At 39.8% G+C, this 19,830-nt stretch overlaps 1 protein-coding gene across 1 annotated transcript in view; it reads left to right on the plus strand.

The window, feature by feature from the left end:
• Nucleotides 1-19,830, plus strand: part of EDIL3 (EGF like repeats and discoidin domains 3) — a 235,402-nt gene that overhangs the window by 153,127 nt on the left and 62,445 nt on the right. The window contains exon 6 of the mRNA XM_059874141.1: nt 9,168-9,349. Coding sequence (XP_059730124.1) covers nt 9,168-9,349 — 182 coding nt within the window. The remainder of the gene's footprint in view (nt 1-9,167; nt 9,350-19,830) is intronic.

A 19,830-nucleotide genomic window follows, 5' to 3' on the forward strand; every position in this document is an offset into this window, starting at 1 on the left:
TTCTGTGTAGCCAGATTTAAATTACTGTCGTTTGCATGCAGTTTGTGTCCAGTGCAGTGAATACAGCTCATATTTAGCATATCACTTCAGCAGTATATTGTGGAATATTCCCATCCTTTTACTTCTTCCTGAAGAACATGTACCTCATTGTAATGCAGAATTCATGAGTGCCAAAATGTAGTTTTTAAACTATTCCAATGAATCCCTCTTATAACAATTCCAATGAACACATCTTGTAACAAGCAATGCTGTCACTTCTAGGAGCAGTTGCTGTTCTTCTGGAGGGGGGGGGAATAAAAACAATGCCAAAGCCACAAAAGGCAGAAAGAACATCTCCAGGCAGCAAAATAAGAATTGCTTCTTGAAAAGCACACAGTCCTCTCCTGGCAAATGAACATGCTCGTTGTCAAGCCAGCTGGCAGGAATGCTAATTACCCTGGTGCTGGGATCCCACTGATTTCCATTGTAGGCCTGCTAGAAAAATGCAGATTGTCTTTCCTTGTGACTCTATCTTGTCATTGCAGTCTCACTTGCAGGAGAACCTTTGGGTTTGGGGTTTGTTTGTTCAATTTTTTTTTTTTTTTCCGAAATTTCTTTTTGGAGCAGGCAGAATTAAGGTGCAATTGTTAGCCACATGCAGGCATATGTCATGAGCTGCCTTCAAATTGGCAATGTTTGTAGTTGGCTATCCAAATTACTAACTTTTACAGCAGAAATATTGCACTGTGACCCCCCCACCCAAAAAAAAAAAAATCAAGATCCTTTGGGGTGAATTTAAGGAAAATAGAAGATACACTGTGATATAATTCAATTTCTTCACAGGTAGGGTTTGTTTGTGCAATCTCCATAAACAAATAAAAGAAAACTACATGCCTCTAAAGATATATGAATGTAAATATAAAACCTAGAAACTGTGAAAGAAGTTGTCTATAGTTGTCAGAAAAATGCCTAAATAGCAAATTTCCTAAAAAAGGCAGGAAAGCTGCTGAGTTTCCTTGTATTGTTCAAAAAAATATTTCTATCACTACTTGAGAAGAGGAGAAATGCATGGATTGTGCAGGGCCCAGCAGCATCAAATAAAGATTGTTTTTAAGTGCAGCTTGGTCCCCAAGTTTGTTTGTAAATGCCTAAGTTGTGCTTAAATTGTTAATTAGCTTTAAGCCTTTGCCACAACCATTTGCAATGGCTAGAAATGAATTAGGTAATTAACAGATCCACCACAGCAGAAATCCCCTCCACCCACCTCTGCCTAAATCCAGGTCCAACAAAAAATATCTGGATTGGTAAAAAGTACTCAGAACCATGTATTTTTCCATGTCACTGCACCCTAAGCTAAAAATAGTAAAAATCAATTGCTGTTATGTGGCAGTTAGGGGCTATGGCTTCTTTCTCTGTCATCTCTTAGATGTGTAAGCATGACAGTTATTTTACTTAAAAGTTACTATGAATTTGCTTTCTATAATATAAATGTAGTTTCATTCTTGTGAGGTAGGGTTTTTGTTTTTTTTTTTTAGTGTTGCACCATAATTTATTTTATTTGGATTGATTTTAGTGGTATTTAAGTGGCTGTGAGTTATGTCGATGGTTAATGTCAACATTCAGACATGGTAGAAATGTTATTTTTCACAGTGTCAGTTTGAAAGGTAAAAATCATTTTTCACACAAAGATTAATTTATTTCTACGTGAGAGCTCAACAGAGTTTGCGAAACTAAAGGCCTTACTGCAGTTTAATTTTCTTTTCCCTAAAAATCCAGATTTGTTGCTTGAGAACAAAATAAAATAAGAGCAATCTTTTATTATCTATTATATATTATAAAATAAATTATATATTATTATGTATGATATATGATATTTGATATATGATATATGACATAATATTATATGTAATATGATATATTATATAATATACAAAAATATTATATATTATTGTTATTTACTAGTTATTATTCACTGAATCAATGAATTTTTAAATGCTGTAACTTAAATAAGTGGTATAAACTCAGAATCACACAGAATCACAGAATGACCAGGTTGGAAGAGACCAACCCAGCCCCAGCCCCTCAACTCAACCCTGGCACCCAGTGCCACAGCCAGGCTTTGTTAAACACCCCCAGGGATGGGGACTCCACCACCTCCCTGGGCAGCCATTCCAGAACTTTATCACCCTTGCTGGAAAAATCTTTTCCCTGCTATCCAGCCTGTATTTCCCCTGGCACAGCTTGGGGCTGTGTGCTCTGGTTGTGTCAGTGCTGCTGGAGAAACAGCCCAGCCCCAGCTGAGCACAGCCACCCTTCAGGAGCTGCAGAGAGTGATGAGGGCACCCCTGAGTCTCCTTTTCTGCAGGCTGAGCATCCCCAGCTCCCTCGGGGGTTCCTCTCAGGGTTTGTGTTCCCAGCCCCTGTCCAGCCTCGCTGCCCCCTCTGGATGTGCTCAGTGTCCCAAGGTCCTTCCCAAACTGAGGGGCCACAACTGGACACAGCACTAGAGGTGTGCCCTCACCACAGAATGACCTTCCTGCTCCTGCTGGCCACACTATTCCTGATCCAGGCTAGGAGCCATTGGCTTTTTTCAATTCAGGAAACACACTGGGAATGGTGCTGCTGCAATGTAGTTGGAGTTTCTTTGTACAGAAACTTCTCCAGATAGCTTGATGCTATGGTTTTCTCAGCTAGGGATACACAAGTCTTCATTCTGAAATTCTTCCCTGCTCAGTTCCACTAAAACCACTTTGAACATGCCTAGGGATGATGTCAGTATTTTTGATTTGATAGAGTTCAACACAAGCACAATCACCTCATGGAGAGATATCAAAAAAAAATTTTTTTTTTTTTTTTTAAATCAGATTGCACCTTTTTAGATATGAAGTTTTAGATGTACTCTTGTTTCTGAGCATAGGAGTAACAATGCTTGGTCTGGTGACAGCCCATTGGCTGTGTTTCAGACAGTGACCAGAAGTGAATTATTGGTGATTGAGTGTAAGAAAAGGGAAAAGCACCAAGAGATGGTTGTCCCAGTGTATTTTTCTAGCTTCAAGGAGTCCTCAGTTTAAGGATCTTCGTGAATCAGAATCTGTATCTTCCTTTAATTTTAATGCTCTTGAATAGGTCCCTTCTTCAACTTCGTTCTCTGTTGCAGTTGCCCAGCATTAAGCCATGAATAAATAGGTTTTGATGTGAAATTTGCAATCCTTTCCATCCTACTCAAGGAGCAGAATGGAGGAAATACCAGACTAGAACTAAGCAAACCAGTCCTGAATAACCACTGTACATTTCAGTCACAACATTATATAGAAAAAGACATAATCTGCTTTCACTGCTGTCTCCACATGCTCGTGTGCTATGCTGGAAGTAAAATTTCTTGCACCCTTGCTCAAGGTAGGAAATCCCTCTGAACATCCATCAGAGGGATGTGAATCCCAGCCTGGGGACTGTAGTGTGGAAAATTGCTCATAGGCAGGGAGTGGAAATCTCTGTGTGGAAGAAGAAGAAGAAATAAGCAGAAGCCTGGATTGCACGTGTGTAATCTGTGCAAACACCAGCAATTATTAATGCAATATCAGTGGTTACCTGCAACCCCACTGTCCAGTGGTAAAGTTGGCATCTGGGGACTGTAATATCACTGAAACCATGATGGGGTCCACAGACACTTCAAGGAGGAATGGAAGCTGGGTCTCCAGCCACCTGTCTGCAAAAACATTTTGGGTAGCACTCACAAAGAATGTTTTGGGGTTATCATGAGATGGTTGTGACAAAGCATCACTTTGCATATGGGTGGACACTTTTGGTACCAGACTCTCAAACACCTCCTTAACAAGCTCCTAAAACTCAGACTTGCTGTTATCTAAGAGCTGTCCCTGGCAGAGCAAACTGGGCAAGGATATTTGTGTGTCAGGAGGAATGAGAAGAAGAAATTGGAGCCTGGGCTGGAGGGTGGGGAGCAGCATGAGCAGGGCCAGAGGTCATCTGTAATCCCAGTCAGGGTTTGTGTTCAGCACCATTGCCAGGCCCTGCTAAGCACAGCCAGGGTAATCTCATTCCAGAAAATGAGGTGCTTGGAGGAAGAAAGGATTGCAGATGTCTAAAGCAGATTTGTTTTCTCCCTGCCTCCAATTTTGCATCTGTTTGTTTTGATGACGTTAGCTAGAGGCAGACCAACAGAGGAAATAAGAGTTATATATTCGTGCTGCAAAATCAGGCATGTTTCATCATCAATAACAAGAAACCTTTTCATTCTAGTTGCAGAGGCATAATCATCACATTTTCAAGCCATTTTTAAACCATTAGGACATTTTGCTTAATATGTGGACTGACATAAATGTAAAAAATTCAAATTAAATATGCTCAAGTAACATATTTACCCAGTGATTTCTTCTTATTATCTCATGCTGCAGTAACTCTTTATCTTAAAATAGTTTGTCTTTTCTCTATAAAGAACAGGAATCAGCTTCTTATTTTCCTACTTTAATGTTCTTCTGAGGAGATGTCAATGTACACCACAGTAAGCTAACTGCCATTTACTTTGTTTTGCTCAAATATTATTGTTCAGCTGGAGGGATTTGTTGTTGCCAGAGATCAGGGTGGAAGCACAGGACTCATCTCCTTTCTGGGGAGCTGTTTGATCCCCTTGGTCTACTAGGGAAATCTGGACTAAAAACCGATTGGTTTGTGGTGCAAAATGTTGCATAATGTTTCTGGATCTAATTAAGGTTGTAAAAGAAGCCTCCAAGGCAGATTTATAACTGTCTTCACATGGTGGGGACTCTCAGAAGAACTGAAAAATTCACTTTTCCACTGTTAATTTTTCCCATCCTTCTCTGGATCCATTCACATAGCTCTTGGTACACCTTGGCATTTTTATCTCCATGGACAGTGAGATTTTATGGACACAGGTTTGTGTTTGGTGAGAAAAAGAGAAGCATTAAATGGGTTTTATTTAGTGCATTCCTGTAATTGTCACTGTAGGACTAAAACCAATATAACTTGCCTTAGTATCTTGCTTTTTAATGGCACTGAAATAACAGCTCCAGATGACAAAATCTGCCTGGAGAATCTGTATCATGTCAGGCAGCTTAATTGCTATTTAATTTTTCTTTATTTCTTTGCATCAAGTGTGTTGTCATTCCCCAATGCCTCTGCCTTAACTAATAAAAATATCCCTTTTTTTAATCTAATGACTAACATTGACCAGTCTGAATTGTACACAGTTTATCACTGTAGTGATATTATTATTTCCCAAGCTGTTGTGATTTCTGTTAAAAGAACTGTGGATTTAACAGAAACAGAAGCATAGCAATAAAATATAATATATCTTGCATTTCTACAAAATATGCCTCTCAATTAAAAAAAAAAAAAAAAAACTGAAAAAGCTCTTGTCTCCTGCTTTCATTGTTAGTAGTTAGTGGAATATCACAGCTCTTAAACACCTAAAGAAATAAGAGATGACTTGAAGAAAAGTGGGGTTTGTGTCTGAAATTTAATATCGTGTGCAGGAACTGGTCTGTAACCAGTCTTTTAGTGATAAACCACATTTAATGGAACCAGAGATGGTTCATTCATCTGAGAGTTCTTAGGAAAAACAAATTCCTTGTGAATTTAGAGAGTAATAGCCCCATTAGAGTTTTTAGAAGAAGGAAGAGTGACTTAATAATGTAGTGGAGTTTTTGGAAGAAATTAATGAGCATATGGCCAAGTTAAGTCCATTTGCTGTGGTATTTGACTATCCAAAAATGTGTTCAATATTTGATTTTAACTGATAAAAGAGTGAATTGAAAGGTTTTGTTATAAAAAATGATTCTGATTAAAATAAATACCTAAAGGGTGAGTAAAAGGGCAAATTTAACAGTGGAAGGATCTCACTGACAATATCTTAATGAAACTTCTGCTGAAATCCTGGCTGTTCAATAAATAAAGAAAAAAATAAAAAAAATACAGGAGAATGTTCTGGTAATTTAAGAAATATAATTATCATATTGTTTAAAAACCATTATCTAGTATCATGCTTTTCACACATCTCGTGTTGTTAAGTCTGAACTGAACACCAAAGTAGAAAGTATCTCTAATGTAATTTTAAATTTTAGGAGTGGTATTTTTCTTTAGCTCAGATTGAAAAATGGACAAACATGACAAAACCATGACTGGAACTGCAAAGAAAATAAGGAGCTTGTACAATAAAGTACCTATTCCCTGAAGGTAGAGATTGTCTTTGGATTTCAGGAATAATCCTCCTAAAGCTAAGGAAGATAAACACTGCTGAGTGTGTATGGTCATACTGAAAAAATAGAGTTAAGTGCTCTGCTTGGTAATTAAACTTAGAAAGGACATTGCCTTCAAGTTAGAAAGGAAAATTCAACTTGGTTTTATAAGCATTTCACACATATTTCAAATAAAATTTAATGCCTCTCAGACACGAGATGCATTAACAGACATGGCAGATATTAACATGGCTCCAGCATGTCTCCTCTTTAAGGTCCTCTCAGAAAACCTCTCTTCTGTTTTCTCACATCTCTATTTTAAAATAATTATCAGTCCATGATTGCAGCTGTTAAAGATGGTAATTTACTTCATTCAAGTGTCCTGTAGGTATGGGTGTGTTGGTGAGTTACACGTGCACACAGACACATCTGTGTGAACTTTCTTTTCCATTTCGAAACAGCACAGATTTTCTTTAATAATTAGCTATAGGAAACTTTTGAAAACCTGCACTTTTCTTAGGAGAGAAGAGTCATTTACCTCTGTCTTCCAAGCAGATGCAGCAGTTTGCACACCAAAAGATTCCATTCTGCCTGGATGAAATTACTTCAGCAAACAGCTAAGATTTGAATAGGCCTTTCAATCCTCAAGTGATGCTTGATGAAAACACAATGAGGAGTGACACCTTCCCAACATATGTGGGTTTTCTGAGTGTGTTCTGCATTGGCCCTGCCGATGCTGGTGACAAAGATTTTGTTTTCTTCTGGTGCCACCTCGCGCCTGGCGCAGCAACAGGAAAGAGCCACATTTTGTCCTGTTTTGTGCAGTTATTACTTGAGTGCTGAAGGCAAAGCTTTTATTTTTGGCTGATAAAGAGAAGTAGCATGAGGAGTTCAGGTTCTAGCTGAGCTTTGTGGGCTGTGTGGGAACCCAGGGAACAGGGAATATTTCTCTGTCTGCTCTAAGGGGTTCTGACCCCCAGAGAAGCCCTGACTTTGACCCTCACCCATGGAGAAACTTCCAAGATTTTGAGATAGACTAGAGTCTACAAGATTTTGAAAAAGATAATAGAGAATAATGTAGTTTATCACAGAGTGAAAGATTTAGGTTTTGGGGTTTTTTAATATGGATGCAAGATGAAGGACATCAGGCATTGTCCCAGGCTTCTTCTTCTTCTTCTTCTTCATCTACTCCATTTCCTGCAGTATTGGTGGCACAAGATGACTGGTCAAGGAAAGCTGAAGTTTTAGGTTACATGGACAGACAAGGGATGAGTTATTGGTAGATAAGTGGAAATAAAGTGCGTTTTGAGAGTTAATTGGATGAAGCAACTTCAAAAGACCTTGAAACTGGACATCTGGGGCCATTTTGTGGTGCTTTTCAAGCACCCAAAGTCTGGTGCAGGCAGCGTGCTGAAGTTTTGGTAGGATAACAATCAACAAGCTGAAGACTGAAAAAGTCCAGTGCATCTCCCTTTCCTGGCACAGAACTGCTCCAGGAGGGCTTCCCCTGACAGGGGAGCCCCCAGTGGGGCCCAAAGTGGGGCCAGAAACCCACAGGTTGATAAAAACCTGTGCAGAATCATGATGTGGTGCAAGTCAGTCACATTCACTAATTAGGATTTCATGTAAGCATCTCCTGGAAGTTTTTAAGGTTTGTAAGGAGGAACACTCCCTGAAGCTTTGCTTTACCTTTTCAGAGCACAAGCTTGTGCTTGTCCATCACCATCATCAACTTAAAACTTCAGTTCAGTTTATCTTTGTCTCCATCATCATCCCACACCTGGGGGCTGCACTACCCTGCACCATCTCCTGGCTGAGAGGAGCAAATTGCACTGGTCACTTGTTCTTCTCTCCACCTTTAAATTAATGAGGAATTAAATTATTTGTGACTCTCTGCCTGTGTGGTGTGAGGATTTCGTAACAGTGCCATTTCAGAGTTCGTTTTTTGGGTACTGCTTGAGGTGAAAATCTGCCAGGTTTCTGAGAAAACCTGAAATGTAAGTAAACATCTGCCCTGTGGTGCTCAAAATTGCCAAAGTGCAGCTGACCTGCAAAGCAGAAGGTCTTTTGGGCCACAGAGTAACAGTGGCTGCCAGAATAATTCCTGTGATTACCTTCTCTCCAGATTCTGCATCAGAACTGAGGAAAGGAAAATCTCAGATACTCAGTTGGGTGTTGAATACTAGATAAACTGCCAATTGTTTGCATATAATGAATTTTCATAATTTTCTCAGTTCAGATTGCTCACAATAGCTGAATGCTTTGGTTCCTGTGCCCACATGGAGTGGTGGCTTCAAAAAACAATGTATGCAGAAATATCTTGATTTTAAAAAAAGATTAGGTCGACAAGTATTTCTTGTGAATAAATTAATGATGAATACCATACATAAAATTATGAACACTGGAGCACTTCAGTTAAACACATGCTTTGAGACTTGCTGATTAAATGGATAAACTTTAAATATTTTAATGTAGCTAAACAATAACTTTTGTCTATTTTCATATTTCTAGAGATAACTGCAATAACAATTTGTAGCACTTAAGTTAAATGCTGAAATTTGACGGAAGAGCTGCAAAGTTCCATACTGCAATATGGAACTTTGCAGTAATTACAGGATTTTAAATTTACTTTTAAACAATCATTTCAATATTTGAATCTGAGGATTTTTTTTTCATTGTGTCCAACCCAAACTCACAAGTCTTCAGCTAGAACAAGCTAAAAGAAATTGAAAGTTTAATCCTTTTTATTACTTGTATAATGAGAATAGTTACTTGCAAGCAATAATTTTATAGTCATTTTTTAAATTTCTACAAACAGGTGATATAGGCAAGTACTTTGAATTTCTTCTAAGCTAGATTTGGCATGATATTCTGGATCTATTTGTATTCCATTGCAATTGCAGTGACTTGGGGCTCAGAAGAGTTGATCATTTCAGTTTAATTTATTCTCTTTTTTTTTTTTCCCTCCATTTGCAGGGTGCTCTGGCCCACTAGGGATAGAAGGAGGGATTGTGTCAAACCAACAAATCACTGCATCCTCCACTCACCGAGCTCTTTTTGGACTCCAGAAGTGGTACCCCTACTATGCACGGCTTAATAAGAAGGGTCTTGTGAATGCCTGGACTGCTGCAGAAAATGACAGATGGCCGTGGATTCAGGTAACAGATGGAGCTGAGGAGGGAAAAAAACATCCTTGATTCAATTGCCAGTGTCACTTAAGAAACTGATGAAGACAAGTGGTTAATAAACAGCTAGATTCTTATTCACTGTCAGAGACACAGCCCAGGCTAAAAGGGACTATTTAGTTGCAAAACAGTGATAATCTTGACTTTACAAATGCACAAGCCCCCTTTTTTGCTTTTTTTTTTTTTTAATTAAAAAAAAAAACCCTGTGCATATGTTCCATTGTGGCTTCTAAACTGTGGAAGCAGATTTATGCAGTCTCCTTTCAAAAAAGCTGCTTTCCACATATGTCGTATTTGGTGGCCAGTTCCTTTGAAGCCTACCACAGCTTTATCTCTTGGTGGAGATATCCTGACACATGCTAAAGGGGCTTGAAGTGTGGTTTTGGCAGTGCCAGAGCATGCTAGAAGAGCTGGTGCTCTTTGCTGAGCTGCTCTGGGCACACAGGTTAAGTACTACTGGAAGTAACAAGAACTGTTTTAATTAAGGTTGAAACAGCTGTTAGTTCAGACATATCCACGGGGCTAAAAATACAACTTTTCTCATCCCACTCAAGCATGGCCTTGCTTGAGTGATTCAAATGGCAGTGCCCTCACTGTGTACTGGACTTCTCTGTGCCCACAAAAATGACTTCAGTAAAAGCAGTGAGTATGAAGTCCTGTAGTAGTGTTTTAATTGAAGTAATTATTTAGGGGCTGTTGTAGCTCTTTGCTTGGGTTGTGTTTTCATGATATGTGAATTGGGCAGCGCTTTGGCAATTTCAGCTGTTGTTTAATAAAGGTTAGTGTGTTAGACATTCGTGTGAAAACTTTCTGCACTGATCCTCATGGTCAATGTATGAGGAGGGTGCTTCTCTTCCAGTGAACCCATGGCAGGATTTAGTAAAACATGGTATTTGAGCATTTTATCTGCCAGCATTAATGTCCATAAGGCTCTCAGCTGTGTCAGACACACTCTTCTAGAGGCTACCTTGGTGTACATGGCATTAATATTTGTTCACAATCAATGTTTTTGCCCTGGCTACCATCTTTAATTTTATAAAGAGGCTCCTACATATCTGGGGGGGAAGCATACCTAATTACCTGCTCATTCTTCTTGTATGGAGAGCAGACCCAACACACTGTTTGATGAAGTTTTCTGAAACTGGTGCAGTGGGAGTGCTGGATGTTGTCACCTCTGAAAAACGACAGCCAGTGTTACTGCTTGTTATTTATTGCAGAGTGAAAACACAAAGGCCCTTGAACATGTCGTAAGTCAGTTTTCCTCCATAAAGATCAAGGGGTTAGGAAGTCTGTACAATTTCTACATTGAAAAGAACTGGAAAGGATCATGCAGGGGAACCTGAGCAGAATTATTGCCATGGGAGTAGAAAGCTAATGTAATTTTAATGCATAATGAAAAAGTCAGCTTTTGGGCTGTGTTAAGAGTGTAGGCTTTATTAAATGAGCTGGAGAAAGATTTCAAAATCACTTAGTACTGGCCCCCTAGACATGTCTTTTTGAGGAGAACTGAATGGGGATATTTAATGGTCTGATGCTTCTACATTTGTGCTTGGCACTGTGGGGGCAGCTGCCAGGCTCCCTTGGACTTTGCTCCCTGGGAAGTCTTCCCTCTGCTCTTGAAAATGTTTCTAAAATCTCAGCCCATTTCAACAGGTCTGAAGAATTTGTTCTCTTTTTTTTTTCCTTTTTTTTTTTTTTTTTTTGACTTTTGGAGGTTATTCCAATCCCTTACAGGTTATTCTGTAATTTTGGCAGCCATGGGGTGTAAGGACTTTTGAGAATCTTACATCACACAATTAATGTGTTTTAAACATTCTCTTATTTTCTTCTCATTTTTCTTGCAAAATAAAATTTAATCCATCATTTTCACAAAACTTGCCAAGTGCTCTTTTTAAATCCTCTTTTTTTCAGTTCAGAGCAAAATTAAAAATATTTGTAATTTCAGAGCAGAGACCTTGAGAGGATTTCTTTCTTTCCTTTTCTCTTTCTTTAAAACACCTGGAACTATAAAATCTGAAACTTTTTCAGGGAGATGATAGGTGGAAGGAAGGTGTTCTGCAGAAACTCTTTTTAGATCTGGCAAGGTGGAGACATCCACAGACTCACACTTTATGCACAGTAGATCTTTACATCAGAGCCCTGTCTTGTTCTCCAAGCATGAAATAAGCACTAAGAAACAAACCCTGTCTGACCCTCGTATGAGGGAACAGTTTGATGAGAGGAGAAGCAGAAATCCCACATCTTATTTCTGCACAGACCTTATTTCTGCACCTCCCTAGGCATTACAGGTTCTGTAATGCCTAGGGAGGTGCTCCATAAATGTTTGTCAAGGGGTACAAAAAATCAGACTTGGCCTAAATTTCTGGCTTATTGGAGAAAAGATGTCAAACCTTCTACCTGGGTTTTTACTCTGTTGTGTCACCAGCCTCTCCCCAGACCCTACTGGGAGCAGCCTGCACATGGAATCTTTTCCTTGCTGCTCTGAGTGACGAAGCACCTGGTCCAGAAGAAGGCACTGGAAAAGGGTGTGAGTGCTTGGCAGAGATTAAGTGGAAAGTTACAAAGCCAGAAAATCCATTCTTAGGACAGGCAAATTAACATTTAGTGTGGTTGAACCTGAAGCAATCTCCTGTTCCCCTCTTGGAGCTTCTAATGCTAGATAAATTCTAAAGGAAGCCATTTATAATGGGCAAAGTCCCTCAAAGTATGATTATGTACAAGCCTGTAGCTATTTTTGCCTTGTTCCATCATTATCAATTTCCTTTGTCATTTAATTTCTTTATTTATATGCAGCCTGGCAAATAAAAGGCTTGAGTGTTCTGCTTATAACTCACTTGTAATGAGTGCAGAAGTTTTTTTTTTCTCTAATCTTTCAGGTGTCTGATACATATGAACTAATTAGTATGCAATTTCATTTTCCTGCATTCTCCCAATGAACTGAAAATTGAAATTGCCATTTTAAATTTACACTCTCAGCATGTAATTAGTAATGGCACTACAATGCTTGTAATTGGCTTGTGATTTAAAGGGTCACTGACCATGTTTTTGGAGGCAAATTAAAGCCTGAGTAAGTCATATCTGCCTTTTAAAGTTCTCCTGACCTCTGTTTCTCCTCACGGGTTGGCTGTGATAAAATAGCACCTGTGTACTGCTTAGCACTTTATTAGTGATATTAACTTTTATGGTTTGGAGATACAATGACAAAAAAAAAAAAAAAAAAAAAAAAAATTCACATACATCTATTTTTCATTAATTGGTCCTGAAATATAACCAAAATGCTCACACTGACTGTTCCAGTAATGAGTCTTTTTTGTAAAGTCTTTTTCTTTTTTTTTTGATCAGTGGTTTCTCTTTTCCCTTCTGTCCTTTAGCATTTTCAGATTTAAAAAATGTTGGTTTGTTTCATTCTGATTTCACTTCATCTCTGCTCATTCCTTGCACCTTTATTTTTCTCTTCCTATATTAGTTATTCTTTTTAGGGAAGAAAAATCAGAATAGGTGTGGCCATGGGCAGGATTATTGTTTCTGTTATCCCTCTACCATATCCAAAATCACGGATGTGATCCTGCCTATGGATTACTATCTAACAAAAAACACAAATTGCCAGCAGGAGTTTCTGAATGTTACTCCTCTGCAGTGAATTCCAGCCTAGGAATCCATCCCTGTGACCTTACACTTTTTCTCCTCTCCCAGGTTGGTCTCCCAGTTTTAACCATCCTCATATTTCTTAATTAATTTTGCCCCCATTCACAACTTCTAAATATTTCGTGGTCTTTTGGACACAGAAATTGTTTTTACAGAGTGTAAAACCCACAGGCACCAAGAGCAGATTCCAGCACAGTTTACACCTGGAGAATTTTGAGAAAATGCACGAATTACTGAGCACCATGCCACTACGTGGGAGATGTGTTTGAACACCTGACCTCTGTTGTGTATAAAGTACTCAATAGAAAAAGAAAGAACATATTGTGTTATCTCTCACCAAAATGGCATAAACTGTTTCTCCAGAGACATTAGTATGCTTACAAATTTTTAAAATAAAATATTAAAATATTTATTTTATTATTGTGAGTAGCTGGAGGTTTGAAGGATTAATTTACAAAACAGGTAGACTGCTCACTTTGGTTGCAGAATCAAAAGTGGGAAGTAAAGTTCTTTCAGGCTGATTACTCAGCTTTTTTCCTCTAGTTTTTATTGCATACAAGATTATTCCAAATATTTAATCTGGGGTTTCTTCAAAGAATTCATCTCTTTCCACCTATATTTCATATGTTTTTCTGTTTGGAATCAATTTTTGAAAATCAAGTTATAATTTCAAAATGGAAAATCTACAAGTGTTACTTAGAATATATGGAAAGAGAACTGTAATTCTATATTTTTTTCTAATTCTTTCCCCAAACGGCTTTTCTGAAATTATGTGCTAAAATTCAGATGAAACACAATAATGAGAAATTCAACAGTTTGATGGAAAATGTACCCGACCTCTGATTGGCAATTTAAATATATTAGTACTCCAGACCAAAGTAAAATACATTTGGGTTATTTACCATTTCAGCATGTCTGTTATAAATAGTAATTTTTGCATTTTTAATTTAGCTTCCTTAATAACTATGCCCAGCTTTAGGTAAATTTCTTCACTGTATTTCTTGAAACTATGAGTAAACACTTTTGCTGCAGATATTTTTAATAAAAAAGACCACCTGTGATGGAAAGGTGGTCTAGCCCAACAGCAAAAAAATTCCCTAATCTCTGTCTTATTTAGAATTAATTTGTCTAGTCTTTTTGTTTTTTTTTGAAAAGCACAGAAAATGCTTTTTAAAAAAAGGTCTAAACATATTGCAATATTATTGCTGTTAGGTAGAATTTATATTTTGATTGAGGCTTAATTTGCTTTTTACATAAGTGTCTCCACACCAGTTTTGGTTTCAATCCCACCTCTGGTGCTCAGCCTCACCTTTTTGGGACTTTCAGTCCCATAGCATAATTAAATCTGTGACTATGAATCTCACAAACCTCATCATAACAACTATGACACACACAAAAATTATTTGTATAAAGATGCTTAAGTTCCATCTTTCTTATCCCCAAGCAGAAAACCAAAAAGTATTTGTGGGGTTTTTTCCTCAAAAAAAAAAAAAAAAAAAAAAAAGGCAAGGGAAAAAAAAAGTTAACAGCTTCCTCATCAAGAGCTTCCAAAGAGCAAGTACACACCAGGTGATAGCTATTTGCTAATGAAATGATAAAACCCAAAATACACAGAGGCCTTGCAGAACATTCACTCAAACATCTGTTGGTGAGAGCTCCAAGCAAACTGCCATCTGTGAAACCATTCATTTTGTCAAAGTTCATTTCCTCATTCATGAGCACTGGTGTACAGGCTTCCAAAAATACCTGTCACTAAATGTTTTATATCACTTAATGTAGCTCTCATCTCACTGTCAGGTGAACTTTATGAAGTGCAGTCTCAGAGTCATCCTGCAAGGTGATGTGCACCACATAGGAAGATTTAAGCTGCTAAGTTAAATGCTAAAAAGTTGTTAATGTTCTTCTTTTTATTGTGGTTATTTCAAAATTTGGCTCAATATCACAGAAGGATTTCCTCTGAGGATATTGGTGAGAAGCAGTAAGTACCTGAAGCCCTTGGCTGTGGAGAACAGAAATTAATAAGGAAAGTGCAGTTGAATTAAAACAATGCCATGCAAGACCTTTGGTCTGCAGGAATTAGAAGAGGTTGTCTGCTAGCCAAAGCCTGCCATAAATTCACTGACTTCAGTGAACTCAATACCAGTGTCTGCTCTCTGCAGACCTCCCTCAGCATCTAAACATTTAGCTCACAGGCCAAAAATGTAATTTATGTACTCAGAGCAGAAAACAAGTGGGCTGGGAGCCTATTTCTTGGTGTAATCATCCACAGACTCCCTGGTGCCCCATGTCTTGGTATCCATTTTGTATCACACCTCCTGCTTTCATCCCAGGCACGTTCCAACAACTTTGGGCTGAGGTTCTGGGTCCACAAAACAGCCAGTTCAGAGTCAGCATCCCCATGGCAACTGAGGCTTGATGCTGTTATGAACACCATCCATAACAGGTTCTGTCAGCCCCCATGCCAGCTTTCCTTAATTACTCCACCTAATGTGGCTGAAGGACTGAAGGAACAGGACTTTTAAACACATTTATCCCCTGCATCTGCAACACTGTGCATTCCAACTAGATTTTTTTTTTCCCCCATTTGCCACTCTGATATGAAAAGCAATCAAGTCTTAGAAAGTGGCGACACCAAAAGGAACAAAGATGTGTCCACGTGGTTTATTGCATCAGGAAGAAGCCCCAGCACCTGTGTGGTGGTCCAGCATGGAATGATGTGTGGGTATCCTAGTCACCTTGTGGGGATGACAGCATCCAAATCTGTGAGATGATGTCATGCTCATGTGTGATAGTCAAAGGAATAATTTTTACCTCCTAAACATTCACTTAAAAACTGGCAAAGCAAATGATCCTCACTCACAGTTACTGTCCTGCTAGACTTGACTTCTAGGAAAGCGTTGTTTCAAGTTATTTCAATAAAGTTAATGTTCAGGGAACAAAGTTTAAGATAAAGTAAGACTACGTGTCAGGATGATAAGATTATTTTTATGTGTGGTATGCAGGCATATGTGCACAACCCCAGGATGGGCCAGCTTGGAAGGGACCCCAGTGGCTCACCTGGTGCCACTCCCTGCTCCAGCAGGGCCACCCCAGAGCCCACAGGACTGTGCCCAGGGAATTCTGGAATGTTCCCAGGGAGGAGCCCCCAGAGCCCCTCTGGGCACTGCCCAGGGCAGCAGCTCTGCCTCCTGTGAGGGGAATTGCTGGGATCAGCCCTGCTCTGGGCCATGGAGCACACAGGGATGGACAGGGACAGACAGACAGGGACAGAAAGGGATGGACAGGAGGACACAGGGACACACAGGGACACACAGGGACAGACAGACATGCAGGGACAGACAGGGGGACATAGGGACTGACAGAGACAGACAGACAGGGACACCAGGGACACACAGGGACAGACAGGGATAGACAGGGGGACACAGGGACAGACAGGGACAGAGAAGGGGACACACAGGGACAGACAGGAGGACATGGAGACAGGAACAGACAGGGACACACAGAGGGGCACAGGGACACCCAGTGACACCCAGGCACAGACAGGGACACGTGGGTATGCCCAGGGACAGCCAAGGACATTCAGGGACACTCAGGGACACCCCGGGACAGACAGACAGGGACAGACAGGCACAGCCAGGGCTGAGGCCCTTCTCCCTGGGGCTCCTCTCCATGCTGAGCAGCCCCGGGTCCCTCAGCCTGCCCTGAATCCCCTCTGTCCCCCTCCCTGCTCCAGGAGCTCCCTGTCCTCCTGTCCTGAGGAGCAGACAGACACTGCCCTGCAGATGTGCCCTCACAGAGCTGGGCAGAGGAGCAGGATCCCCTCCCTGACCTGCTGGCAGTGCTCTTTCCAATGTCTCCCCAAATCCCACGGACCTTCCTTGCCCCCAGGATGCTCTGCTGGTCAGGGGCAGCTCACTGCCCACCAGAACCTCCAGATCCTTCCTCACAGAGCCACCCCAGCAGGTCCCTTCCTGCCTGGAGCTGTTCCTGCCCAGGTGCAGGACAGCATTTCCCTAATTAAGCTACAGACATTTCTTCCCTGCCTAATTCTGCAACCCCTCCAGGTCTCTTTGGAGGGCTTTACAATTTCAAAGCATATGAAGCACTTTTGGGGGGTTTGGCCTCTCATCCCAGCCATGTGTGGTCAGTGGACTGCACTGACCCCTCATCCAGCCACTGAGGAACAAGTCAAATAATTCTTTGCCCCAGTATTGAACCCTGGGGGACACCAGCAGTGGCACATCTCCAACCAGACCCCATGACACTGATTTCAACCTTCTGAGGCTGCTGCTTGCCCATTTCTCAATCCAAGTTTATCTCACCTCAGCTTCCATGGCCCCACAGCAGCCCAGGCTGTTGGAAGCACAGAAAGCCACCAGCACCATGAGAACTGCCAGAGACAACAAGGGCTGATGTCAGCTCACCCTCCTTGACCTCCCCTGGAAAAGGTGGCATGTGTTTGTCATCTCAAAGACCTTCCAATTTATGCCACACTGGAAATCTGTGAACTGAAAAATGGGAGCATCTTTTACACTCTTAGAACCTTCTTCTTCAATGACTGTTTAAGATAAAAAGGCATTGTTCAAGCCTTGACTGGCTCAATGAGACTTTTCAAAGATTGTCCATCACAAAACCAAGCAATGTTTATTTTTTTTTTTTAACCTAATCTTTTGCCTGCAAATTTTTGTAGAAAGAAAAATATTTTGAGGAAAAATGTGCATAGGAATAGGGAAAATCTCACCAAAGGGTAACTTTTGACATTTATATATGCACTTTTTTTTTTTTTTTTTTTTTTTTTACATTTGAGTCTTAATTTCAAAAGATAATAAAAAATATTTTATGAATGTGGTTGTCAGGATTCAACAAATAGCCAATTTCTTAGGGTTCAGGAGATATTAATAATTTGAATCAACTTTCTGTGTTCTGTAACAGCATCTGTGGGCCAAAAAATCATTTGGGTGGTGCAGTCTTTTCATCTGTCACATAGCCATCTGCCCCCTGTGTGCTTCAGTAGCCCTTCACTCCCCTTGTGTCCATCCCCTCTCTCTCCCCACATAACCAGTGTCTCAGCAACTAACAGGTTATCCTCAAAGATTGATTAGGATTGCCTTGACCATGAAGAAAGTGGATAAAGGTACATATTTTAATACAGGTTGTGCACCATTTGATAGCACTGTTATCACTAGATAAGTTTATTCTGGGAATGTGCAATGGGATCTTGCAGTAGGGGTCTCACAGGGCCAGGAAAGCCCTATCTCCTGAGAGTTCTCAGATGGTTAACACTCCTTTAATCAGTACATTGGATGTCTTTTCAAACTTGAAACTCTATAATTCCATGACTTCTTGGTCTGGGAACAAGCATAGGACAACACTAGACAAACTGAAGCCAGAGTGGGAATTTTTCCCAGTTGTCCTTTTTGGAGCTCGAGAGAAAATCATAATTTTCTTCAGAGTTTTTACCAGAATGCATCTGCCAAAGCGCCACAAAAACAGATGGAAAGAGTGTGAGACAAAATACCTCCCAATATCTGAAGTTATTTCACAACCAGAAATTTCCCTGAGTGTATTTTCACAGTGATTTTAATATTGCACCTTTTTGAATTCCCTTCTTTACCCTAAGGAAGACAGTTTTCATGTAGGATGAAAAGAAAAATGTGTGGTTTTGACCTGAGTCTGACATCACATCTTCCAGGTCTATGAGCTGTTGATCAAAGCTCTTTTACAAAGGGAAATACATGCAGATATTTTCACTGGCATTTTTATTTACATATTCTTAGGCTGATTCTTCAGGATGTCTTCTAGACATTGTGGGGAAGTTCTTTCTGAGAGCCAAAGGCAAGAAGAGTTTTCACAAGTTCAAAGCATATGAAGAAACAATAATAGCAATAAATGACCTTGGTGTCTCTTAGGTAACATTCAGTTTCAGATAGTTAATACTCATTTGATCAATACTTTGCAAATAAGATGATATTTTTCAGGGCTACAAACCTCTGAACAATGTGAGATTGATTATTGGTCCCTTTTTGAGATGACAGTCTAAACATGCCAGAGTTTGAATAATTCATATAACCCTGTTAATGGCATTCATAACAACTACCTTTGGGACTTAAATAATGACTTAATAATAATCAGGAACAGACTAAGCAAGTTTTTTAGTCTCTCTAATTATGTAAACTCTCTGAGGCATAAATTGAAAGTTCTCAACAAAAGCCAAATGAAGTAGGTGCTTTTTGATAATTCTCATAACATATGCTCCTCCACATTAGCATTACATGGGCCAAACAATCCTTGTATTTGTGTTTTCCATACAAGTAGGGTCTAACCTATATTCTGCTTTCTTCACAGAAAGGCAAATTAAATTAGTGGTCCAATTTGCATCTCTGATTCTGCATGTCTAATTTAAAGCAGGTACATGAATAAGTCTCACTGAGGATGGAGTTTGTTTTTAGAAGGTTGTTTGAGGCTGAGGTGCAGGTAGGTAGAGGGAAGTCCTGAGAGGTGTTTGTTCTTTCCCTGGGGTGTGATAAACTGGAAACAGCAGGAGGGTGAGTTTGCAGAGGATGTAATAGCAAAGTTATGAGGGTGCTTTGCTGGACCTGCATCCCCATAAGTGAAACAAAATGGGCTGGGATCAGAAACAACCTGAGTGTTAATTGGTCTGTCCTCAAGGTGCAATCCCACAACCACGCTGGGAATTATAATTTTCAAAGCAACCTGTAACAAACATTTGTTCTCCTAGATTATTACAAGACAACAATTTACAGTATCATGTGAATAAATAAAACATGTTTTTTCTCCATGGGGCAGAC

This window comes from Haemorhous mexicanus, chromosome Z (genome assembly GCF_027477595.1).
Source record: "Haemorhous mexicanus isolate bHaeMex1 chromosome Z, bHaeMex1.pri, whole genome shotgun sequence".
In the NCBI taxonomy this organism is placed as follows: Eukaryota; Metazoa; Chordata; class Aves; order Passeriformes; family Fringillidae; genus Haemorhous; species Haemorhous mexicanus.